Source organism: Anabrus simplex, chromosome 10 (assembly GCF_040414725.1).
Source record: "Anabrus simplex isolate iqAnaSimp1 chromosome 10, ASM4041472v1, whole genome shotgun sequence".
NCBI lineage: Eukaryota > Metazoa > Arthropoda > Insecta > Orthoptera > Tettigoniidae > Anabrus > Anabrus simplex.
Window position 1 is genome coordinate 19,224,238 of NC_090274.1, and position 27,917 is coordinate 19,252,154.

At 42.7% G+C, this 27,917-nt stretch overlaps 1 protein-coding gene across 1 annotated transcript in view; it reads left to right on the forward strand.

The window, feature by feature from the left end:
* Positions 1-27,917, forward strand: part of Corin (corin serine peptidase) — a 241,111-nt gene that overhangs the window by 161,233 nt on the left and 51,961 nt on the right. Inside the window, exons 7-9 of the mRNA XM_067155129.2 lie at positions 20,711-20,820; positions 21,304-21,436; positions 26,270-26,422. Coding sequence (XP_067011230.2) covers positions 20,711-20,820; positions 21,304-21,436; positions 26,270-26,422 — 396 coding nt within the window. The remainder of the gene's footprint in view (positions 1-20,710; positions 20,821-21,303; positions 21,437-26,269; positions 26,423-27,917) is intronic.

Genomic DNA, 27,917 nt, shown 5'->3' on the forward strand with positions numbered 1-27,917 from the left:
AGTATTATGAAACGAGTCCGCCACTGTGGTGTAGTGGTTAGCGTGATTAGCTGCCACCCCCGGAGGTCCGGGTTCGATTCCCGGCTCTGCCACGAAATTTGAAAAGTGGTACGAGGGCTGGAACGGGGTCCACTCAGCCTCGGGAGGTCAACTGAGTAGAGGTGGGTTCCATTCCCACCTCAGGCATCCTGGAAGTGGTTTTCCGTGGTTTCCCACTTCTCCTCCAGGCAAATGCCGGGATGGTACCTAACTTAAGGCCACGGCCGCTTCCTTCCCCCTTCCTTGACTATCCCTTCCAATCTTCCCCATCCCCCGCAAGGCCCCTGTTCAGCATAGCAGGTGAGGCCGCCTGGGCGAGGTACTGGTCGTTCCCCCCAGTTGTATCCCCCGACCAAGAGTCTGAAGCTCCAGGACACTGCCCTTGGGGCGGTAGAGGTGGGATCCCTCGCTGAGTCCGAGGGAAAAACCGAACCTGGAGAGTAAACGGATGATGATGATGATTATTATGAAACGAATTTCTGTAGGAATAATAAATGAAGCCGTGAAGGAATATATCTACACTGCCTAAGAAAAAACTGAAGATCCCAGAAAAAATGGTCGGATGTCAATGTAACTTCGTACACGAACACACCGTCGAAGGGTATGTAAATGATTAGAGTTGCGATTCTTTGTGACAGATAGAACGGTTGTTCGTGTTTAGTGTTGTTACCAGGCCTGGTAGGGTATATAAGGGGCATGAAAAACGTTGGTCAGGTTTTAACATGTAGGCTCTTTCTTTTTCCGCCTATATTATTTTTCCCTGACCCTTAGTACCACGTCTCAGCACCCTCTTACCATCTGCCTGGTAGCATGTCTGACGTGGAGTCAGGCCGATACTCCTGTAGTATTATCTCCCACTCCTCCCTGCTCTCTCTTTCTTCTTAGAACTAATAGCGTGTCGGAGGCAATGTAGAAGAGTAACGATTGCCACGTGGGGGAAGCGGGCTTCGGAGCCCTCCGAAAAAAAGTCAGATGTTGATTGATCACAGTGAAGAACATGGAGATGCCGCGAACTCGTGTGAGACAGTGTTGTCAGCACCTGGCAGAGTTTGAAAAGGGGCCTCATTGTGGGTCTTCATTTGGCCGACTGGTCGAATCATGCAGTATCTAGATTTGTGGGGTATTAGGATGTGACAGTGGCCCGATGTTGGACTGCATGGGAACGTGAGGGCAGGCATACTCGTCGTAATAGTTCAGGTCGACCACATCTGACCACCACAAGGGAGGATCACCGTATTGTCAACCATGCACATTGTAACCCCTTCACATCTGCGCCTGCCTTCCGGGAACAAGTAATGGACTCTCTGTAACATTCTGTGTCATCCCGCACCATTGGTCGGAGAGTAGCAGCAGCCGGACCAGGGAAATACTGTCCTGCTGAAGAATGGCGTTGCATTGTGTTCAGTGATCAATCGTGGTTCCGCACTATCCCAGATGACCATTGTCTGAGAGTATGGCGGCGACCTGGGGACAGGTCCAGGCTGTGATGTAAAGTATTGTTACCTAGCAACCGCGCAATCTGTGCCCATTCTTTCAATGTTTTTGAGAGGCACAGCAGTGTTCACTCCTGACGCCATGGTGTGTGGAGCCGTCGGGTATGACTTGAGGTCACGGCTGGTAGTGATTGAAGGAACTCTGACGGCACAACGGTGCGTCACGGATATCCTGCGTGTTACCTCTCACGCGACAATATCGTGGCGCCATTTTCCAACAGGACATTGCTCGTTCACGCACGGCACGTTCTATGAACCGTGATGTTGATGTACTCCCATGGCCGGCAAGATCCCTAGATCTGTCCCCATCGGGCGAGTTAGCCATGCGTTTAGGGCCACGCAGCTGTGAGCTTGCATTCGGGAGATAGTCGGTTCGAACTTCACTGTCGGCAGCCTCGAAGATGGTTTTGCATGGTTTATCATTTTCACAGCAAGCAAATGCTGTGGTTGTACCTTAATTAAAGCCACGGCCGTTTCCTTCCCACTCCTAGCCCCTTACTATCGCATCGTCGCCACAAGACCTGTCTGTGTCGGTGCAACGTAAAGCAAATTGCGAAAGAACACTAGCGGTCCCAAAATCCTCACAGACGAAGAAGAATATTTTTTTAAAAAAACCCTACGATAAGCGAGTCGGCTATCGAATTAGGAGGACACTGAAAATCGCCGGCTTAAAGAGTAGGGTCGAACGGAACAAGCCCTACTTTTGGGAGAGAAACAGGCGTAAACGAGCGTTGTTCGCAAAGGAGTATGAAGATGCACAATAATTTTTGGTGGGAAAATGTTCTGTTTGCAGATAAAACCAAATTTAGCGTCCACGGTCTAGATGGTAGGCAGTTAGTGTGGAGAAAAACCTAACAAGAGCTAGCAACCAACAACTTGTTCGGGACTGCGAAATGCAGCGGTTGACATGTGAGTAATGATATGGGTGTTCTGGTGTTAATTGAAAACATCACGAAAAAGGAAGTGTACCTAAGAGTTCTTCACCAAAATTTATCTATTTGTCTATCAAGACAACGACCCAAAGTATAACTCCTATATTTCTACATGCTACATGCTGCCATTTTGACATTTTAACAGCTGTTGAGAGGTTTAACACAGGGCTGCTGCCACGTTAATTTAACACAAGTATTTACAATTTGTTTTGATGAGACAGACAATTTTTTTTAAGTTATGTGTTAAGTCTCCTTAAGAGCATTGTTAGTAACACTTAAAATTCGTCGAAGAAACTGGCCTTTGGTGTAGGACTCCGGCGTGGTGGGACATTGTGCGAGGCGTCGTTTTTCACGTATAACAAAAACAGAGAATATCCGAGAAGTACGAAAAAGTTATTTGTTTCGCAAAAATGTTGCGATATGTCATCAATTATGTGTAATGTATTCGAGAGGTTAGACGGCCTTATCAGAATTCCAAAAAGTCCAAAAAGCTTATCGACAGCGCAAAAATACAACATCCGCCTCAGACGTCTTCTTTTCTTTAGAATAAAACTAAAAATTGAAACACATACGGACCTATCACCCTGTACCTATGACTTATTTGATGTCAGTGCGCGTCTCGTACTCGTCGCAGAAAGATTATTTCATATTTGGAGTATAATGTGAGCAGAGCGGTAGGTGTTATTGATCGCGGCATACAGCTGCTGGCAGCGCGCAAATATCATCAGACAGTGTAAATATCATTGGAAGAAGTCCTCCACTTTACAGTTGGAAATAGTTAACGGTCTCCTCTACTCCCGCCCAAACCACACGCGCTAACGAGTAGCAATCAGCGTGTGTGGAGCTGTGCAATGCTCTACAAACAGAACAGCTGAACGAATCTTTTCATATGAATTGCTCCCATTATTGTAAGTACTATAAATTCCCTCCACAAAGATTTAGTTATGAATGGAAACCCTAAAGGAGTAGTGTTCGTTACTGAGGACGAAGCTTCACTTTCCACTTGATGATGCTGATGATGATGCTTGTTTCTTAAAGGGACCTAACATCTAAATCATCGACCCTAATGGTACGAAATGAGAAGAAGTGCGATGACAATGTAAAAGTCAAAATTTTATCCACTGACTAGAATTTAAAACGCGATGATGAAGAATTAAAGGATAAATATGAACTTAAAATAATCAGCAGAGCTAACTCAAAATACTGAAAGCTAAAAGTAATTCCAAAATCGATCCACTGGCTAGAATTCAAAAAAGTGGTGATGAACAATGATCATGAACTTAAAACAATCAGTGAATTCGACCCGCAATGCCTCACCTTCCCAGAAACTATACTGAAAAATTAGTATTACTGACCAAGAGACTGTTTCTAAAGCATATTCCTGAATCGATTATTCTTGCTGTCCAAAGGTGTCCAAACTCCAGGTCAACGGCCCAATATAATGGTACGTATCGCTAGAACCATGGTATTTCTCAAGTTGCGGTACTAATCAAGAGCAGCGTAAACTCACGGTGTTCCAAACGTTATGTTAATGCTCACCATAAGTATTGTACGTCGCACAGGTAACGCAGACCTATGGTGTTTCTCACATAACAGCGCCACTCATAGGCAACGCAAACTCATTGTGTTCCTCACACAGGAGTACTAATCACAGGGACTTTTACTATACCGTTGTGTTCCTCACATAGTGGGTACTAATCACAGGCAACGCCCAGACCGGTGTGTTTCTCACAATGTACTAATCACAGGCAATGTAAGCCCGTGGTGTTCAGCATATAGTGGTACTAATCACAAACCTGTCTACCTAACATAGCGGTACTACTCGCAAGTAAAGGCGACCCATGGTGTTCCCCGCGTGATGGTACTAATTACAAGTAGTTTCATGGTCCTAATTCAATCATCCGTTGATCGCCCTTTTTAGTCGCTTCTTACGACAGGCAGGGGAGACCGTGGTGTATTCTTCGTCTGCGTCCATCACCCACAGGGGATACTTTCCACTTGACAGTACGTAACATGTGGAGGTTAGTGATGTCTTCTTCTGAGAACACCGTCTCCTTACGAAGGTTGTTAATCCAATTGATTATGATAACTCTCGAAACAGCGGCTCGAAAGATTTCGTAGGAAGTTCGTCCATACCAACAGCACAGGCCTTTAAGCCACAAATTTCTCCGTCTCCCCACAGACTGTTTTCCTTCAATTTTCCTCTCGATGACGACTTGGAGAAGTTCTGATGATGTGCCTGAGCTCTCGTTCCTTGACGAATGTTAGAAGATCTTTGTCTTATTTAACAAGTTGAGGACTTCCCCAGGATATTCGAAGCACTCTTCTGTACAAGTTCATTTCGAAAGCTTCAGTCCGCCTCTCCATCAAAGGCCTGAGCGTCCAGCCTTCAAAACCATACAGAAGGACAGGAAAAACATAGCATCGCAACATGCGAACTCGGAGCTGAAGGTTGAGATCTCTGCTGGCGAATAGGGCCCTCATACTGTTGAACACATTTTTGTTCCCCCAATCCTAGACAAGATTTCATTCTTGGGATCACAATGCTCAGACACTATAGTCCCAAGATATTTGAAGGATGACAGTTGTTTAACAATTCTGTTGTTCCTGTACCGGGTGTTTTCGAAAATACAATCAGCTTGGTATTGCCAATATTCATGATCAGATCAAATGTTGCACTGATCCTTAAGATGATATTAATAATAATTTGAAGATCAGCAAGGTTGCTGGCTAACACAACTGTATCATCAGCAAAGAGGATGTTATTAATGGCATTGCCATTTATGGTAATCCCTAGGTTAACATCCTCAACAGCTTCTCTGAGCACTGTCTCAGAGTAGAATTGATGAGGTGCTGCATAACTATACGAGATATTTACATCATCCACTAGAAAATGAAAACCTACAACCTGTTTTCCAGTCATTGACCGGGTCAGGGATGTAATGAATGAATTATAATACAGGCTATTAGTACGATGGGGTCACCACTCCCAAAGTGATAGATGCTATGCTATGAGAATGGAGAGTGTTGCTGGAATGAAAGAAGACAGGGAAAACTGGAGTACCCGGAGAAAAAACTGTCCCGCCTCCGCTTTGTCCAGCACAAATCTCACATTGAGGGACCGGGATTTGAACCACGGTATCCAGCAGTGAGAGGCCTCTGAGCCACATAATAAAGGCCAGACTCCTCCACTAATTCATATCAGGGACTTCAATCAACTGTTATATATCAGCATCTTTGCCGGTAAATATTTCCTGATATTCAATTTACAACAGGCTATGGGATTTTACTTCATTTCATTGAAAAACATATTTTGTAATTCTTTATAGACGGTCTAGGCCGATCATGTCAGTCGACAGAATCATATTCGATGTTTCTGAAATCTTGTCACGTTTTGTTTTATGAAATTCCCATCCAGTCAAAATTAAATCAATTGAAAGGAAACATAAATGTTAAGATAAATAAATGAAATACGAAATCCGCCTGCTTGGTCATAGCCTTTAGAATGAATTGAACTGGCAATGAAAGAGCTTCTCCCTCTGAATGATAATTTTGTACAAGTGATGGTTATGAATAGCAAATGCTTACGAGGAAGTATTTATTAAAAGCAAGGGTTCGCTCGCCCTAAAAGCAATATTTTACCACTCCTTTATAATACCCAACACGATTGTCTGCTATCTTTTCAGAATACGTATGGCAGATATATATATATTAGTATTTGTGTCCCTTTCCCAGACCTTGCGCCCAAGCGAAAATGAAAGAAAACCTCGCCAAAAGAATTCTCGAGTACCTACGAAAGGGCCAACTATAGCGCACGTCAAGCGCAACATTAGCAAGTGTTGAACAGGTGGTGGGCAACCATACTCTATACAACACTAACCAGAGAGAAAAAAATGGAAGGGATCCGACACTTCGAAAAATGAAGATATCGAGCAAAGAATGACTAGGGCCACGTAGGGCGAAGAAATGAGAGTCCCTAGGCCTCTAATGCTCGAATACCGTCGGGGTAGGAAAATAACAAGAGTTAACCAAGGGAGGTCGGATAGGTTAGATGAAAGTGAGGAGCCTGACACAAATAAGTGGAAGCAATGCCAGGACCCACGGACGTCAACCCACACTCGCAAGTTGAGATCCCTGGGAACCATTTTAGTAGCCCCTTACGACAGGCAGGGGATACCGTGGGTGTTATTCTTCCATCCCAACCCACAGGGGGTGTTGACCAAGAGAGATCGAACAAACAAGGAGGAGGTTGGACACAAGTAAAATGGAAATGAAATGCAGTATGGTTTTTAATGGCAGGAGTGCTCGAGGACATGTTGGGCTCACCAGGCGAGGTCTTTTGGTTTGACTCCCGTAGGCGACCTGCGCCTCATGATGAGGATGAAATAATGATAAAGACGACACATACTATCAGCCCCGTGCCAGCGAAATTAACCAATGATGGTTAAAATTCCCGACCCTGCCGGGAATCGAACCCGGGACCTCTGTGACCAAAGGCCAGTATGCTAACCATTTAGCCACGGAATCGACAGTAAATTGGAAGTTATGCCAGACTTAGCTGAGGGAGCCGTGGACAGCAAGTTGAGTGCCCTTTGATGGTCGCCTCTTTACGACAGGCAGGCGAGCAGGCAATGGTCAAACCAACCTCTAGCGTAAAAGAGAATTCTGCATTTATGTCGTTGATCTGATCATGAGAGGCCAGGCGTGTAATTTGCAGGTACTGATTTCATAACTGGCCAAATATTCGCCTATGATAGCGCTGTATTCGTCAATGATAAAGTAGAAGCCACAGTCGTTCCAGAAGATGTAGCCAATGCAGCCAAATCATCAACACAGACAACCGATGCTCCATCAGCAGCTGTCTAGCTGTCTGCCTTTCGTTCGTTCGTAATCTGTTTACCCTCCAAGGTCGGTTTTCCCCTCGGACTCAGCGAGGGATCCCACCTCTACTGCCTCAAGGGCAATGTCCTGGAGTTTCAGACTTTGAACCTGGGATACAACTGGGGCGGATGACCAGTACCTCGCCCAGGCGGCCTCACCTGCTATGCTGAATAGGGGCCTTGTGGGGGGATGGGAAGTTTGGAAGGGATAGACAAGGAAGAGGGAAGGAAGCGGGCGTGGTCTTAAGTTAGGTACCATCCCGGCATTTGCTTGGAGGAGAAGTGGGAAACCACGTAAAACCATTTCCAGGATGGCTGAGGAGGGAATCGAACCCCCCTCTACTCATTTGACCTCCCGAGGCTGAGTGGGCCCCGTTCCAGCCCTCGTACCACTTTTTCAAATTTCCTGGCAGAGCCGGGAATCAACCCCGGGCTTCTGGGGGTAGCAGCTAATCACACTAACCACTACACCACAGAGGCGGACTTGTCTGCCTTTCAGGAAATAAAATTAAACAAGTTAGTGAATTCAAATAACTCAGCCCACTAGTACAAGAGGAGAAAGTGGCATCAACTACTGACTGCAGCTGACTTTTGGATTACTGCTTGAGAAGAAATCGAAACTAAAATCTGTACCTTTCGCTCGCTCATTCTTCTAGCTCTGCAGTGTGGACATTGCAAAGCCCAGATAACACAGGTGGTCTCTAAGTGACCGATTTCATGACGAAACCATCAGACTAAATTGTGGAAACAGCCAACGATAGATGAATTAATTGCGGAGGTTTGGCCATGTGAGCCGATTGTCCAAACGGCATCGACCGTGGCGACAGAGATCTGCTCATTTAAATATCCAAAGAAAGGCTCTCAAGAAAACCTGGCCAAAGCAACTCTAAGATGATCTCAAAAATCGAAGCCTTACTTTTCTCAATGCCAAACATGAAGCACTTAGCCACCAGGTCTGAAAAATCGTTTTGGAATACATTCATAATCCAGGAACACCCATATCAGCGTATCAGTTTTGGCATCAAACTCGTCCAGTCGTTCCATCAATCCCTACGAGCAGATAAAAAGAAATATACTGGATTGGTGCGTAAGTTCATTACGTTGCCAAGGGTTATTTGTCCGTTGTAACTGCTTAGTTTATTGTTTCGTGTTGGTGAAAACACGGCCTATTCTAATTCTGCACACACATATTCCTAATATTTTCCAGTCGAAACGAGGAGTTGAAAGTTCAAGTTCAACCAAGGATCAAATGCAGCAACAATACGTGCTGCATACAGAACGAATGCTATTGCTGAAAATACGGCAAGGAAATCGATTTGACTTATCCGATGATCCAGAACGGGACGGCGACCGTCTCACTTTGACGAAGATCGTTTAAGTGAGCTTGGGCTAAGGACACACACAGCGTGATTTCACGCTGCCAGACACGAGACAAGACGCGTCTTCAAGGTCGCCCACTCGAGAATGGGCCGAGGTCCATTTAGCTGGCGTGTTTTCTCGTTCAGTGCGTAACACTCGCGGAATCAAGACGCTACGGTATTGTGCTCTTGTTTGAATATTGCGCGTGGTGCATCTGCGTTCATTTTGTACTTTCACTTTGAAAAATTAAATTAGACAGTGAGTTAATAATTTTGGAGGTACGAAAGTACCCGTGCCTTTACGATACAAAGGACCAGGAATTAAAAAACAGAAACATGAAGTCATATGTGTAGTTATCAGTAACGGACGCTGTGTTGAGGAAACGTTGTCTTTCTTTTGCTGATAGCATTTTTCAACAAAGAGAAAAGCATTTCAGATGAGTTCACGGACATTCTGTAATACTCAAAAATTTCTCTTGGCTGTCTTATAGTTTATTATATAGGAACATAAATTATCCGATCTATGAGCCGTCACTTATAGGACTGATCCAATATTTTCGTTGACGACGGACAACCAACTCAGCACAACGGTGTTATTATTTAATGGAATTCCTTCCATATGTAGAGCAATGGTCACGCTTTGCTACTTTACAATATATAACACACTAATAAAATCATGCCGTGCAATCACGTGCCCTGTCGCCCAGCTGCGTGAAAAACACGCAGAAATCCAGCGTGACAAAATGCAAGTGTGACCACCCCCCTCGCAGCTCGTCCAATTGTGCGAGAAACTCACGCAGTAACGCAGCTTGAAATCACGCAAGTGTAGCCCTAGCCTTATTCATGCGGATCTCCATCAAACATCGCGAGAATTGTCGGAAGCTAAGAATTGTGACCACTGAACCATAGTGTGTCATTTACACCATACATTTGAGTAAGGTGCATGTGGTACGTAGGTGGATCAAAAGGTTAGTTGCACTACCGCGCCGCAGCAGCGCGCTGTCTCTCGCAAACGCGGGCACAGCAGAGAAAGGGACAGACTCTGCCCACACGTCTGTTAGGCAGGTCGCTGTGGTGTCTCGTCTAGTATTGTGTGAATAGCGGCCAAATGCAATGGCACGTCAACTGGACGTTCACTCCAAATATGAGCTGCGTGCAACAATCCGATTCCTATGGGCCAAAAGGAAGAATCGCACGGACATTCATCGTGAAAGTAGTGCTGTGTATGGGGAGCGGGCCATTTTCCGGCAAGGTATCGTGAAGTGGTGTCAGCAGTTCGAAGCCGGACGCACGGATATCACGGACAACCATCGCGAAGGCAGGCCCGCAACGTCCAGGCCCCTTGCAAAGGTCAACAGTGTGAATGCGATCATTAGACAGAACCAGTACATTAAACTTTGAGAAATCGCGACGCAGCTGAACATGTCATATGGCAGTGTGTTCGCCATTGTTCACGAGGACCTTGGATATCGTAAGCTGTGTCAAAGATGGGTCCCACGTCTTCTCACCGATGAGCACAAGGGACAACGTTTCCAATCCTCTCTGGCATTTTTGCAACGCTATGCCGCAGACGGCAACGGGTTTCTGCGGCAAATCGTCACAGGCGACGAAACGTGGGTCCACCACTTCACCCCCGAAACGAAGCGAACATCAATGGAATGAGTGCACCCCTCGTCACCACAACGAAAGAAGGCCAAGGTTCAAAGTTCAGCCGGTAAGGTTATGGCGACAGTGTTGTTTGATATGGAGGGTTTGCTGCACGTGGAATTCATGCCGAAAGGAACGACGATCAACGCGGCGTCGTATTGTCAAACATGCACCGGTTGCGTAAAGCGATTAAAGAGAAGCGCCGGGGGAAATTGAGCGCAGGTGTGATTTTGTTGCACGATAACGCAACACCTCACAAGGCCCGCCAAACGAGAGAACTGCTGCAGCGTTTCAAGTGGGACGTCTGGCAACACCACCCTACAGACCCGACCTAGCGCTATGTGATTTTCATCTGTTCGGTAAGCTCAAAAGGGAGCTCGGTGGTCGACGTTTCCAGACCGATGAGGAGGTGAAGGCCGCTGTCTCCGAGTGGTTGCAGAACGCTGGAGTAAATTTCTATGCATCCGGCATCGACAAGTTGGTTGTGCGTTCGCAGAAATGTTTGCAGTCTCTTGGAAACTATGTGGAAAAGTGACGTTACAGTGTATGTCGATATAGCCGTGTTGCTGTTGTATAGGTGGTGTAATAAATGGCCATAACTGGGAAGTGCAACTTATTTTCTGATCTGCCCTCGTAAGTGGGGAAAACAAAACTCAGTGTGTGAATCATTGCTTGCCTGTCACAGGTTAGCTTATGATCAGCACCAATCGTTCCTTGGAAACGTTGTTACTGAAGACAAAGAATCGTCTCTATAAGTCAACATCAGGAAGAGGAAAGAGTGGCCAAGCCAAAAGAAAAGGGCAGCTTCCCGTGCGAAAGACAGTAATGATAATAAACTTTATTGCAGCAATAGTCAAACAAAAAAGCTAAATAAGTAAATAAAATAATATTAATCATCTTTGCAAAAAGTTGTTCAAGATTCATGCCGAGGTGCACAAGTCATAGCATGGTATCGTTTACAAGTCTTGCCACAACATTCACAAGCACAATCCGAGTCTGGTTGATGGAACTTCTTAGTTTTACGCAACTTATAATGAAAACCAGGTATGGCGAAGCGTGTAAGCAAGTAAACTCCTCCTTGCCAGTAGATCATTGCATCGGTGGAGTAAAATTCACTCCATATGTCTCTCTTCTCTGCCCTTAATTTCTCTGAAATGAAATGAAATGAAATGGTGTATGGCTTTTAGTGCCGGGAGTGTCCGAGGACAAGTTCGGCTCGCCAAGTGCAGGTCTTTCGAATTGATTCCCGTAGGCGACCTGCGCGTCGTGATGAGGATGAAATGATGATGAAGACGACACATACACCCAGCCCCCGTGCCAGCGGAATTAACCAATTATGGTTAAAATTTCCGACCCTGCTGGGAATCGAACCCGGGACCCCTGTGACCAAAGGACAGCACGCTAACTATTTAGCCATGGAGCCGGACTTAATTTCTCAATAAACTGTAGATAACTCGATGTTGAAGCAAAAGATAAAAAACCAAACCAAACCCCATGGCACTACAGCCCTTGAAGGGTCTTGGCCTACCAAGCGACCGCTGCTCAGCCAGAAGGCCTGCAGATTACGAGGTGTCGTGTGGTCAGCACGACGAATTCTCTCGGTCGTTATTCTTGGCTTTCTAGACCGGGGCCGCTATCTCACTGTCAGTTAGCTCATCAATTCGAATCACGTAGGCTGAGTGGACCTCGAACCAGCCTTCAGGTCCAGGTAAAAATCCCTGGCCTGGCCGGGAATCGAACCCAAGGCCTCCGGGTAAGAGGCAGGCACGCTACCCCTACACCACGGGGCCGGCAGCAAAAGATGGTACGCATAAAAAGTATGCAGTGCATCTGGTGGAATAAGCAGAATCCTTCACCATGAATTGCCTCCAAGAAAGGAAAGAACTACTGCTTCTGTGTACAGCCAGCAACTAAGACAAACGATCTGGACATCCAGTTATGATACTGCATAATAATGCACGCCCACATTCCGCCAAATTGACTAACGAATTTATTGAAGAACTCGTCTGGGAAACTGTTCCTCACTATTTTCCTTGCCTTGCACCTACCGACTTTCACATTTATCTCTCTTTCGCTCGCTCGCTCTCTCTCTCTGTCTCTCTCTCTCTCTCTCTCTCTCTCTCTCTCTCTCTCTCTCTCTCTCTCTCACCGAGCGAGTTGGCCGTACGGTTAGGGACGTGCAGCTGTTGTGAGCTTGCATTCGGGAGATAGTAGGTTCGAACCCCACTGTCGGTAGCCCTCAAGATGGTTTTCCGTGGTTTCCCATTTCCACACCAGAAAAATCCTGGGTCTGTACTCAGGGGCGACCGTACCTTATGTGCTGAAGTGCTGCAGCACACTGTCTATTTGAAAAGTAATTCACTTTAATAATATTATCTACAATCAAATACAGTGAATTGAAAAAAGCGTCAGCCAAAGAACAGGAAATCATTCAACTCGCCTCGCAAGCAGGTAACTAGTCGTGCGCTACACGCCGGGTGCTGTGAAAACCACACCTTAGAGAGAATTTCTAAGCTTTTTACCAGAAAGCAGGAACTCTGCCTTTTGCGCATGCGTGCCCAGCTTTTCCGATGTGCTGTAGAAACAACAGCCAAGACAGCACTTCACAGCTATCCGTTGGATCACAGAGAGGCAGCGCTTGTCACACTTGCATTTCCACCGAAATGAGAACGTGGCAGATGACACCCTCTTGACTCAGCGGTAGAATTTAACAGAGGATCGCTCAAAGCAAACGCGAAAACAAAATACTGCAGAGAAAGCCATCAGCTGTTCCCGCCAGGTCTTTTAATACTCCCAACCTGCCTATTCCATAACCACATTTGTAAATTGTACTTTCTCCGTTGTCAAAATACGGACATGATGTTGTGCTTTCCATTAATTACAAAATGTCTAGTTTATAAATTTCACTATAACAACATAACATGTAATTCTACATTAGGACGTTGCTGGTTATGATGATGATGCTTGTTGTTTTAAGGGGCCTAACATCGAAGGTCATCGGCCCCTAATGGTACGAAATGAAAGAACAAAAATTACAAAGGCATCCACTGACCAAAATAAAAATAAAAAATGTCATGAAGAATGAATGGATGGACAGGAACCCAACAAAACACAAAACAAACAAACAAAAACAAAAACCAGTGGATCGGATTCAATAGAGAACGAAAATAACGTTATTACCGACCAAGGAACCACTTATAAAGCACAATGATGCTTCGTGTCTAAAGGGGGTGCAAAATCCACGTCTAAGGCCCCACAGAATGGTACATGTCTCGAGTAAAATAGAACCATGGTATGTGTCATGTTGGGGTATTAATCAGAAGTAGCGAAGACTCACGGTGTTCCACAAAAGATGGTACTACTCACAAGTATTGTACTTCGTACAGGTAACGCAGACCTATGGTGTTTCGCACACAATGTCGCCACTTACAGCCAACGCAAACCGATGAGTTTCCTCACCTAGGTGTACTAGTCACGGGTGCCGGTCCCACGGGCTCCGTGGTGTTCCTCACATAGTGAGTACTAATCACAGGCAACGCAGACCCACGGTGTCGCTCATATAGTGGTACAACTCACAGGCTACGCCCAGACCCGCGGTGTTGCCCACATGGGTACAACGCACGGGCACTGGAATCCACCCGGCCAGGCTTCTTACTGCAACGAATCACAAACATATTTCGTACCATGTTAGTGATACTACTCGCAAGTACACACAACCCATGGTGTTAATTCAATCATCACTTGGTCGCCCCTTGTAGTCGCCTCTTACGACAGGCAGAGGATACCGCGGGTGTATTCTACATGTGCGTCCCCCACCCGCAGGGGGTCGTTGCTGGTTTTACTTCAAAATATATTTATAACATTGAGAAGTTCTATTTTTGCGCGCTCGCACCAATTGTTTCTGAGTTTATGAATGTTTTGTCATTGCAGGTGTAATTGTGTGTTTAATTAGTTTTGTGTGAGGAATGTGTGTATGTGGTGGGGTTGTTTGCATATTTGTTCAGTATGGAAAACTCAGTGGCAAGCCACTCGAAAACTGCATATATTTCTAAATATTTTTTGCAGTTCTCTGCACCAGCTGCCACTGTCTGTACCTTAATCAAGGCCATGGCCGCTTCCTTTTTTTACATTCGTTATGCCCCTGCATTGGTAATTTTTTTGAGGCGTGAAAACATACACCTTTCATATAAAGATTCTTTAAAAACATGCTAATCAAAACTATCTACGTTCTATTCTCGACATTTTCTCACTGATACAAATAGAGTAGTAAGTGCCACAAACCAATAAAGTCTGCTCCGTCCTCTACGAATGATGGCGCGTCCACCAGGAGTTCAAATGCTGTACAGATGTTTACAAAACGAACGCTGATTAGCAGTGTAGTTGTACTTTGGCTTCCAACAGGAGGGAAATAAATGAAGTTGAAAACAGAACTTTGATTTCATCTGAGAGCGGCAAAAGATCTTATGAGAGTTCCGAGTTGGAGACAGATTAAAATGAAATGTTGAGCTGAGCGCTCATTAAGGATAAAAGAGTCTCTTGCGGCGGAGTAATAATCTCTGATCTCAGAGAGAAGGAGACACGGCACCGAGTTACATATAAAACAGTCCGCTTGGTATCGCTTCTTCCATGTTTATTACACATATTTCACGTTCTTTCATGTATCTCTTGTTGCTAATGACATAAGGGGATATTTGTGGTGCCTTTATACAGCGAATTTGAACGCTTGTTATTTATCGAAGACTCTCTGCCTCAGAGTAAGAGCATCGGAAACTATGTTGTAACCACAAAGACACACACACGAGATACTGTCAATTGAGTACACTGTTGTATTTACAAATTATATACACATCATACACACACGGTAATGAACCGCCATCTTGATAAACATTTGACTGCTACAGTACCATGTCCACCGACTACCAACACAACAGAATCACAACATGAGCCACGAACCTACTACGCTGGCGTAGCAGGGGGAGAGGTGATACTCTCACGTGGCGCGTCCCAGGTGGCGGATAGGGGGGTCCTAACCGGCTTGCCGACGGACTTGAGGGATATAAAATAACTCTCGCGGGCCAAACACACAACCCCCTGTGGGTGGGGGACGCAGACGAAGAATACACCCACGGTATCCCCTGCCTGCGACCAAGGGATGATTGTCTTGCAACCATGAAACTACTTGTGATTAGTATCACCACGCGGAGAGCATCATGGTCGCTGTTACTTGCGCGTAGTACCACTATGTTATGTACCAAATAGGTACAAACAGGAGCACCGTGCAGAACCTGTGATTAGTACCACCATATGAGCAGTACCATGGGATGATAGCTACCATGGTTCTGCCTTGCCTATGATTAGTACCCACTATATGAGGAACACCATGGGATAGTGCAAGTCTCTGTGGTTAGTACTCTCATGTGATGAACACATAGGTTTGCGTTGCCTGTACATGAATTCTGGTCAGTGGAGAATTTTGGACTTTTAATTTGTCATTCCATTTCGTCTCATTTCATACCATTAGGGGCCGATGAGCTCGATGTTAGGCCCCTTTAAACAGCAAGCATCATCATCATCATCATCATCATCATCATCATCATCATCATCATCATCATCATCATCATCATCACAACATGAGTTCAACACTTGACTAACGACTTTCACTAGCAAGTCTAGCTAACAACTCAACTCCAACTCCAAAGACTGCCTCTTTATATACATCGCCTGGTCAGGCTTCTAGAAGAGTATGACACAACATGTTTTCTCGTAATTTCTAGAATCTCCAATAGCCTATTTACAATGAATGGAATTTTCTATACAACTTTAGTGACAAGATGCATTGTTCTGGACTATTACTGTGTGTTGCACTACATTACAATGGATTTATACATCATATTTACAGGTAATAATAAATTATATACTATTAATTACGTGACATGTTATGAATTTCATGTTACAAAAGTTGATTTACATCTTGTTATACTAATTTGACGAGACATGTTTCGCCCATTATATGAGCATCATCAACCGTATTCTCATGCTTAGAAGATAAAGATCAGGATCCAGATTGCTTTAGTCAAAATGTTACATAGAGAAATGTGAGTATTATAAAATATATGAAATTGTTGTGAGTTCTTAAATGGCAATTTACACAATTGAAACTCGTTTTAAAATGTTTGCGAGAAAAACTAATAATGTTGGTGCGATTTTACACTGATAATTTAAAACATTTTATAAAAATTGTCAACTAGTCCATATTTACATAGCCAATAAAGTCCATACATAACTACGTAAATAATAATAATAATAATAATAATAATAATAATAATAATAATAATAATAATAATAATAATAACAATAATAATAATAATAATAATAATAATAATAATAATAATAATAATAATAATAGAGCACGATATTTCCTTTATTTACCCATGGGTTAGAGAATTGTTTCCAAGTTACACTAGTCCATTACACCTGCATCAACTAAAATAATCATGATCTTTTGATATCCTTTGCAGTGTCCATTTCATCCATACTTGGACAATTCATTCACGAAACCTAGACCGTTTGTGATCACCATTTATTTGTGCGCGCCATCTCCTTGCCTTAGAGCTGAAAACCACTACGCGAGTAAGCTTAACATCTCCATCCGACGTATACTCTCAGGGTAAGGCCACACACAAAGCGTTTTGAAGTAGCAAGCATTAACAAGCGCTCCTGGGCAGTTGAGCGCGTAGAATCAAGCCAGCGGTTAATTGTGGGCATGGCCAGACAGAGAGCAGAACTGGCTCTACTGCTCACACGCTGGCTTCATGTCTGATCACTTTGTTTTTTGCTACTCAGCTGTGGGTTTCGTGGTTCAAATACCGGTCACTCCATGTGAGATTTGTGCTGGACAAAGCGGAGGTTGGAAAAGGTTTTTCTCGGGGTATCCCGGTTTTCCCTGTCATATTTCATTCCGGCAACACTCTCCATTTTCATTTCATCTGTCAGTCATTAATCATTAATCATTGCCCCAAGGGAGCGCGACAGGCATCGGCAGGCAGCACAATTCCTATCCTCGCCGCTAGATGCATGGAGTGGGCGGCATTCATTCCATTCCTGACCCGGTCGAATGACTGGAAACAGGCTGTGGATTTTCATTCATTTTCATTTTCATACTCAACTGTAAGCGTTTTGTCCCGAGCTCACCATGTCTTTTGGAACAGGGGAATATATTTTAAATATTTTAAAGACATGAACGTTATCTGACTCAGGTTTTGAATGATATTTAGGACAACAGACATTGATGATGTATTTTCTACCTGTATATGAAACTATGCTTCTTTCAGTCAATCAATAAAATGCTATTTCAAACACAATAGTACTAGTGTTAGTATTTTACTCATCCCAAGGTAACAACAAAGCCTCTCCTTTGCCGTGATGCTTTTTCTGTTATTTAGTTCCATTCTCTGCAACTTGTGTTTCAGTTTATCAAATGTCTCTACAGACATTCGCAAATATTCAAAACATCGTTCGCTGCAGTTGCATAATTATTTATACAAGTTATTAAACTCGCCGAGTTCTTCCCGTCGTAAATTCATTTCACGAGTCCACTGCCTCTGACTGTCTGTCAGTCAGATCAATCCACACTAGAGAACCCTCACTTACACACTCACTCCGTATTCCTCTGAGGGACGTGAAGTACCCGTGCCGATCTCACAATCCCCTTCCCTCCTATTCGATCTTGAGCCCGCTCTTCCCAGTTGTCACTTTGGAGAGTCCGGCATACATTTTTGATCTCCTTCTTCCACGTGCTTCGGGGTCTTCCTGAAGGTCTTTTCCCATTACTGGTGCTCTGTTATCCTGCGTCCTCAATACATGTCCAGCCCAGCACAGTCGGTTTGGATTCTATCACACCCAGTATAGTGTGTTGTTGAGAGAAGCAGTAAATCTCATAATTAGATCTTTTCTGCCAGCTTTAGGAGATAGGATCAAACCATAGACCAAATATTTTTCTATAAACTTTATTCTCAAAGACTTGCAAATGCCCTTGCTCTTTCTTGGTTATACTCCATGTCTCAGAACCATACAGAAGTACTGGTCAAATGATTGTATTGTAGATAATAATTTTTGAATTCCTTGTTAAAAACTTGGAGCCTAATATAGGGCTCATAGAGTAAAATGTCTTATTTGCATTCTTAACTCTAGCTTGGTGTTCCTGTTGCCTTCGGTTTAGATCATCGATTAATACACCAAGGAATTTAAACTCCTCTGCTCTTTTAAATACATATTTAAAGGCAATCTGTCAACCTCCTCATGACTCGGTTTCTGTACAACCATGTAATGTGTCTGTTTATCATTCACCCGTAAGCCAACTTTGCTGTCATTTCCTGTAGTTCCACAAATAACTGCCTCACTTGACAATAACAATCTCTTAAATCGTGATACCATTGGCAGCATGTTGTCTGTACAAATTGCTCTTGCAATACTGCTTTCTGCCTGGCCAACGTACCAGCGCAAGCTCAACGCTGTCGAAATAGTTGTAGAAACCTCTACAAAAAAAGTCCGCGATGGTATATACCTGTTTCGAACCGGTTGCCGTCCAGAAGCGATTTTATGTTACAGTCCGCGGTAAAAAGTAACTCCTTAATATGAAATAAATATTTCGATATTATCCTCGAACTCCTCATCGAAATAAATTGTTTGACCTCCTCCACTATTTTATAAGGATTAAAATAACCTTGTCAGGACATTATTTGCATGAATGGTTCAGAAGTTATGACCATTTTAGACTGTAGTGGTAATTCGTTCCCTGTTGTCTGCTAGCAAGTTGCCTCTACCTCGCCGCTTGAAGCACTGTAGTCGCCTCGGATGAAAAATATCATCAGAGCTTCGCGGCTGTATATATTAGACTGTGATACTGCTCCAAGTTTAAACCTGTGTTCTGTGTGGCCTTGCAATACTGCTTTCTGCCTGGCCAACGTACCAGCGCAAGCTCAACGCTGCGTACCAGCGTCATAAGAGCAAGTTTATTTGTTTGTGAAGTTTGTGGTGTTATTTATGCGTTTGCAGTAAGTTAACATAAGTAAATATTAGCGTGTGCCATTCCTTTATTACTCCTCTCAACATGAGTGGAAAGATATGTGCTGTGTTTGGCTGCAATAACTATGAAATGCAGAAGGATTCGCGGTGTTTCTTCCGTTTCTCTCGTGACAAGCAAATGTGAGTAAATATTGTGCTTGCATATATATTCTTCCAGTGGCAAATAGATTTTTATAGTACTTCCTAAACTTCTGACCTGCGCGACCCATATTTTAACTGGCTTAAAATATAATAAGCTTGTTTTATTGTATTGTGCAGCAGTTAACTTTCAATACCGATGTGTTGTTGTAGGTGTAATCTGTTGTTTTTGAAATATCAGAGAACTGATTTGGATGAGGTGTACAAGAAAGATGGGACGTTACGCTTGAATAAGAATTATAAGATGTGTTCAGATCATTTCCAGGCCAGCAACTTTAGAAATCCCCGACTATATATCCAAGGGTATGTTATAATTTGACTCTAATTATACGTAAATATTCCTCAAGACATAATTGTCGATAGCATTTTCATGCTTTTCTTTCTTTTATCCCTCTCCTCAGATTAAATCCGTGATCTGTACCAACAAAGAATCTCCCCAAAAATGAAACATCAAACGCTACCGCCCCTTCCAAAAGGGGTAGTTCTTCCAAGAGAAAAAGACAAGAATGAGCCGATCTGCTTATTGACAGGTGTCTAGATGTGATGCTACGGTGTTTTTTTAAGAGGAAAAAGATAAATCTAACCGTAAAAGTTCAGGCAAGAATGCTAAAGCAAAAATGTAATACATAAATGAAAGCCCAAAGCCTTTCACAGCAGTGCATTTCACATGTTGATTATATGTGTAATTTTAGTCTTTAAATAATAAACTGTTAAATAATTCTTTCATTTAGCCAGAATTGCTTTAGCAACTTTGAACTTAATATGTTCATAACACTTTGTTTCTAGACGTAATTTATTGGTCAATTTCCGTATATGAATTTCCATTTACTGTATATTTGAATTTAGTGCGAATTTGCAGGTCACGCCACTAGGAGCGCCACTTGCGAATTGTCTTCCATTTTAACTAGGTTAAATCCGGAAGTGTCGTATATTGTCCATACTGTATTTGCTTAAACCTGTGTTCTGTGTGGCCTTAGCCTCACTCAATATGACCACTGCGGAGAGGTTTGGAATTGAACCACTGCCTTCGGCACGCACTGTAGTGATCACAAATTCTTTACCACCACCTCTCTAACGTTCTGATAGTGGGGACATAGAAAGTTGCCAGCTGTAGAATGTTGATTGTTGACGTGTTTCAGGTATCTGTTTACCCGTCATCGTGAGCTTCTGCCACTACCACAGAGTGCCATACAACTTCACCATGTTCCCGAACTACATGGGACACTTCACACAGCGGGACGCCCAGCAGGTAATGCGCTCCTGACAAACATGCTAGTGCTGTCAAAAGAAAAGTAAAACATTTAATCTAAAAATTTCCTTCTTGCATCCTTAAAAAGTTAATTTGTTGGCTTCTTTAAAGTGCGCCTAGTAGAAACAATAATCCTGCTGAGATTCTCAATTGCGCCGCCAATCATCTACCGTAGTTTTCAGAACTTCTAATTCATTACAAATTAACTGCACAGATTCACCAAACATTATAACATACTATTGTTCAAATGTTCCGCTTTCTTTCACAATCACTGTCTGCTTACTGTATTGAATAAATTTTAAAAAATGCATCTGCCATTGTAAGCGTTGTGGGTCGGCCGGTTAACAGGGCCTAAGCACCTCCAGTAACTTGCCCTCCTCTGCTATACTGCGAAGTAACCTGTTCCCATCTGAGCAGTTCCCATCCCGCTCAATCCACGTGGCTATCACCTGATTGTACCAATACTGTATCCCGTTGTTCCAGGAACTGGAAGTCTACGACGCTGTTGTAGATGTTCGTTGTTATGAGCTGGCAGCGCTCTTCCTATGTTCAGTGTTCGTGCCCAAGTGCGGTCCAGCTGGGCAGCTCGTAAGGCCATGTCAGAGTCTCTGTCAGGGTGAGTATTACATTTTACAACCATAGTACCGTAATTATTGCTATTATTATTATTATTATTATTATTATTATTATTATTATTATTATTATTATTATTATTATTATTATTATTATTATTATTATTATTATTCATTCGATTAGGCCATCTTAGGACCACATAATACAGTTTCTTCTTCTTCTTCTTCTTCTTCTTCTTATTCTTATTCTTCCCAAAATGTCTTCATCCTTTCTCGGTGTTGTTTTCTTTCTTCCGTCCATTTATTGCCTAACTTCTTTGCATTCTCTGAAAATTTATCATCAAATACTGCTTACCGAAATTTTCTTTCTTTCTTTCTTTCTTTCTTCCTTAATCCGTTTACCCTCCAGGGTTAGTTTCTCCCTCGGACTCAGCGAGGGATCCCACCTCTACCGCCTCAAGGGCAGTGTCCTGGAGCGTGAGATTTTGCGTAGGGGATACAACTGGGGTAGGAGGACCATTACCTCTCCCAGTCGGCCGTTCATGCTATTGTTAAACCGGGGCTTTGTGGGGGGATGGGAAGAGCGGAGGGATAGACAAGGAAGAGGGAAGGAAGCGGATGTAGCCTTAAGTTGCCTGGAGGAGAAGTGGAAAACCACGGAAAACCACTTCGAGGATGGCGGAGGATGGAGTCGAAACCCCCTCTAATCAGTTGATCTCCGGAGTCAGATTGGACCCTATTCCAGCCCTCGTGTTACTTTTCAAATTTCGTAGCAGAGCCGGTAATCGAACCCGGGCTTCTGGGGGTGGCAGCTAATCACACTAACCACTACACCACAGAGGCGGACTCCTAAATTATTTCCTATTTGCAATGTGTTCTTGTTTTAATATTCAATAGTTCCAAATCTGCTTCTATAACAAATGCTAGTTTTGTTTTTTATTTGCACAGTGTTCAGAAATGCGTTTTGTTAATCTGTCTTTGCCCGTTCTGTACAGGTGACCAAATAATATTAATCTTCTTTTTCTGAAAGCGTGACCTATTTTGTCTAATTTTTGTGTAAATCTATTTCGCAAGAGATACAATTTTACAGGTGACAGGAAATTGTCAGACAGGTTTACATATTGACAATTTCTTGTTTCATAAAAGCTTACAAGTTATGACATTTTTTAAGATTTGTACGACAATTTTACAACTGTCTGTTTCGTAAAACGTTTGGTAAGTATATATCTATTAAATTACTTAGTTCTATTCCTTTCTTTACAATACTTCTACAGTTCAGCACTAACATTTTTATGTCATCCCTCCTTTATTTCCACTTCTCTGTTCCCTTATCACCGCTCCCTAGGTCACCCCGTTTCCCTGAATGTACGCCCCTATAACCCTTCTAAACAAATTTCCTAACTTATATGTACCACTGCGATTTAAGTGAAGGCCATCTGAGCGCAGATCCCTACCTCCTACTCCTACCCACCCATTAGGATCTACAAATCTCACTCCCAGTTTCCCACATACCCTTAGCTACACTGACAGCAGAGAGTTATAAACAGGCTGGAAACTTCAGTATTTAGTGTTAGACAATGAGGATGCCATTGTTATCGCATCTTCGCTGACTACTGAGTTCTCAGATCTGGCTAAGTAATTCAAAAGCCGTGTTGATTGTTGTGAGTGACAGCAAGGGATAGGATGGTTATTATTAGAACAGGTTGGGAAAGCCACATCTTTCAGAAATTACTACCGTACTCCTATTGACGAAAGAAGCTCTGCACTACAACGGCCTAAGTTTGGAATGACCCTCTGTAACACAAATAATACTGAGTTGTGTGCTGTAGCTTTATCAATATGTAAAATCACTCTTCAGCTATTGAATTAAGAAACAGTCATGGCCCCTCACAAGCCATGGCCCCCACCCCCAGGCTTTTCACCGTCACTGTCTGACATACAGCTGTCGCGTTTATGGAACAAATTCTTTTAAGTTTGACAAGTTAATATATTTTGCCTGGGTCAAATAAGGGAAACTTGTAACATTTATGAAATAGAAAACTGCAATGGCATATTTACAAATTTGTCAGATCTGACATAATTGTCGAAATTGTCACACCTGTCGAGTTTTATGAAATAGGGCCCTGGTCTCGATTTGTGTACGCCATTCTCCCAAATAGGTCCCGTAATTTTCCTTCTGGTTCTCTTTTCTGCTTTGCTTACTTTCTACCTGTGAAGGTATTAAAACACTGCCAAGGGAACGGCTGTGTGGTCTGGGTTACGTAGCTGGTAATTTGCATTCGGGAGATTGTGGGTTCGAACCGCAGTGTCGGCACCCCTGAAGATGGGTTTTGGTAGTTTCCCATTTTCCCACCATCCAAATTGATTAAGGTTATGGTCGCTACCTTCCCGCTCCTACCCTTTTCCTATCCCGCCGCTACCAAAACACTTGTCTGTCTTAAAGCAAATTCGTAAAAACAAACATTCTGTTGGTAAGCTTTTTCAATTTTTGTGGATTCGTGCCTTCATGCTCTCCTTCACCACCTCTGTTACTGTCATTACTTTACCTAAGTATTTGAATTTGTTGACTCTTTTCACACTTTTTTTATATTTTAATTTCTGCGGGTCCATTGTTAATGCTAGTGATTCACTCTGTTGTTTCACAGGAAACTTGTAATCCTATTTTCGCCACATACATTTCAAGGATTTCTAATTTTATCCTTCCTTCTTCTGAGGTTTTTGCTAGTATGACAGGATCGTCTGCTAAAGTGAAGTGGTTTGTTTATCTATATATTTAAAAAAATGATGAAAACTAAAGTCAGTCATTCCGGCCATTCTATCCGGTCAATTTCCTTCATTCTTTTTTTTTAACTGAAAGGTATTCATGCACAGATTTGTCATCAGGCACTATAAATCACTTAACTTCCGCCTTCCTCAAATTATTTTATTCTTTCAATTTTTTGTCTCTTTGAAGCAATTATATCTTTGGTTCTAATTGAGGTACAGAGTTCGTTTTGGCCTAAGAACACTCAGTGGATCAAGCTCTTTCATTTAAACTCTTAACTATTCACATTAGTTGATTTTGAGGGATGTTATGAGTGCACGTTCAATTTGACGTCTCATTTCTTCAACATATTTTCTCATTGAAGCAAGCATATATTTCGTTCTAATTGAGGTACGCAGTTCATTTTGGTCTAAAAACACTCAGTGGATCAAGCGCTTTCTTAAATTGGTAGATTCTGAGAAAAGTTATGAGTACATTTGTCTCCATGACGAAGATCTTTGAAGGACTTTTTAACAGTTCGGCGCGTAGTGTTGTTCCAAGGAACATTTAATTCAATTTATATTGTGTGGTGTACTTTCAAGTGTTTTGTTGACATAATATTACATTCTATTACCACAGCAGATCATGTGCTTTATTTCATTAACTTGAAACTTTGCAAATGCATCTGTGAGGATAGTAACGAACAACACCATACTTTGTACATCTCGGACGAAGCCAGCGGGAAACTGCTAGTTATTATTATTTTACATCGTTATGCCCTACTCAGGAGCACGGTTGAACTTGCTTAACTGATGTGTTGACCTTCTTCTCCTCCCAAAATCTCTTCAACCTCTCGCTGAGCTTCTTCCTTTGTTCTTCTGTCCAAGTTATAGTGGCTCTGGTGTTGCGTTTGTCTTCAAACTGGGGATTGTCGATTTTGGTTCTGAATTTACATCTGTCCTGTACAATGTCTTCCGAGATGTTGATTTCTTGGAAATCTGTTTCAATTTCACGAAGCCAGCTCTTCTTGGTTTTAGATGAAAGGGTCAGGTTGATAATTCTTTTAGTTAGTCTGTTACTGTGCATTCTGATAATGTGTCCATAAAATTTATATCGTCTTTTCCGAAAAGTGTGAGATATTTTTTCAGAATGACAATATATTTCCTGAGATGATTTTTTCCTCCATATTCATTTTATACAAACTCAGTCAATCCTAATAATTTCAACAGAGGCAGTGGCTATCAGTTAAGTAATACGTGGTTGTCAGTCATTAAGGATTTACGTAGATAGTTCTCTTCTCTGTCCTTTCTATATTGTTATTTCGTTTCGGTGTTTTCCTAATTCGTACGTTCGTCATCACCAGATGGTTCATTCCAAGCTATGTGTTATGTGTTAGTCATACTTTCATAACATGCGTTATCCCCCCCCCCCCGCCTTACCACACCGTCTCACATCATTATCATCCTCCTGTTTTTCCACACACTTTCTTTCCATTCTTCAGCTCTGTTCTATTCCATCCTGGTGTCTTTCGTTGTATTTTATTTTATTAGTTTCTATTTATTTTATTTCATGTACCACATTCGTTCCTGATTCGTCTGATGAGCTTTATGTTAATTCTCACGCACACACGGTGTGATAGAACATCTTAATTGGAACACGGCCCACTTGATGCGTCGCTCTAGCTAGCTGGAGCTCAGCGAGGTATCCAGTCGGCCGTGAGTATAGGTTAATGTTGTCGTCAGCTCTCGCTTGGAGCGCTGTGCCAGCATACAGTGAGCCACCTGGTGACGAATGAGTGTACCACTACAGCTCCAATGGTAAAGCATTCTTAAATTCAACCCCTCATTATTGTAGAAGTCTTCCTCGTGGACAGTCGAGATTTTCTTCTGAAGACGCGGAGCAAAGTTCTCTGTGAAACGTAAAGAGTTTCACCTTGTTTTTTGACACGGCATAAGCCCATACCATGTCTAAAATACCGGCCGTGAAAACATCAATAATAAAATTTCCAAAAAATGTGCATCAGGCAATTGAGCTCTGACTGTGCTATCCAAGTGTATGTTATGAATGTTTGAGGATTATAAAGTAGTTTCTCATTTCTTTCAGTATGTTTGTAACACAGGCTACTTGATTCCAGAAACCAAGAGGCGCTGTGGCTTCTTCCTCGAGGTGTTTGGGCTCACACTACCGGAGTACCTGGAGTGCGCGCTTTTTCCTGAGACTCCGGACACCGACGTCTGCGTTGGTCATCAGGAAGTACGAGAGGCCGAGATACGCGCGCAGAAACCCAGTAAGTAGCGTAAGAAATCACGCGAAAGGGGCTTAGTATAGCCAGCTTGTATAACAAATACGCTGTATGGAAGAACTGTTAACAATCAAATTGTGCAAAATACAAATTACGATCTGTTATGCCTCATACGTTGATCCAAAGGAAAGCAGCAATGTGTTCTAATTGATTTCCGACAAAAGAGTAGTGGTACAAAAATGTTGCAGTCTTTCAACTGGGAGTGATGGTGGTAGTGGTAATAATTGTTTTAAGAGGAAGTCCAACTTCTTTCGGCTGGGAAGACCTGCTAGTAATGATACGAGCTGCTCGACTAATGACTTCCGTGGTTTCCCAGGTTCACACCAGGCAAATGCTGGGGCTGTACCTATAATTAAGGCCACGGCCGCTTCCTTCCCACTCCTAGGCCTTTCCTTTCGCATCGTCGCCATAATACCTATCTGTGTCGGTGCGACGTAAAGCAAATTCTAAAAAAATGCCTAGTCCACACGAAAGTTAATAAACAATGTTAATAAAACAATGATAATTAAAACATTTCTCAACATAGTTAATAAACTTTTGTTAACAAACTTCTTCAACATTACGTAATATTGGGAAGGCGTTTAGAATTAAGTCTGGAGAGGACACTTATGTCAGAACTTTTAATTCATGATGTAGCAGGCTTTTAAAATGTTATTCAGATACCCTCACATAGCTTTCAGTTCTTGTTGACAGTAAGTGGGCCTGAAATTGCAAAAAAATGATATAGTTTATCGGGAAGCCAGCTCCACTAATGACAGGCTAGGTATACCTTTAAGACTCCTAGCTACTGGTGATTCGGACATTTCACTTATATATTTGTCTAGGATATCAAAACAAGCAATTTCAGTTATTATGTCTGAGGTGTTCGAAGCTTTTATACAACAATCTCAAGGAATTGCTAAAGGTACGAAATAAAGAATATCTTCGTGTAACCTAGTTAGGATAGTATTATTTTGACGATATACAAGTGATTAAGGAAGGTTAGGTTATTCAGCGAGGAGCGAAGCTGGAAATGAAACTATAGTTTCTTTTCTATTAGTTTCGACTTGACAGTTAACCGGAAGTCAGATATTGGTGCCAAATTGTTCCGAGTACAAACAGCTGATCACGACACACAACACGAACGGAAATGCATAATTATACTCTAATATAAGTCCATAATCAATTATTATTTGTAGCAACATGCGTAACTCACATAAGATTAACAATAACAAATAGCAGGGTGCGAAATCCGTAAAAATGGTGGTTGGGGGGGGGGGGAGAAGGATCATAGGGCTTATCTACTAGTGTTTATTTCAAGCAGGACCCAGCCGGGGAGGGGTATATAATTCCCTTGTAAGCAAATTACGCGCTCCCCATGAAAAATGTAAATTTAAAATATTTATGTTTTAATTTCGTTGTTATAATAGGAATGATGTTCATTGGAAAATTATTCCGGGGTGTCAGATGCACTTGCCAGAGTGAAACATGAAAAATAGGC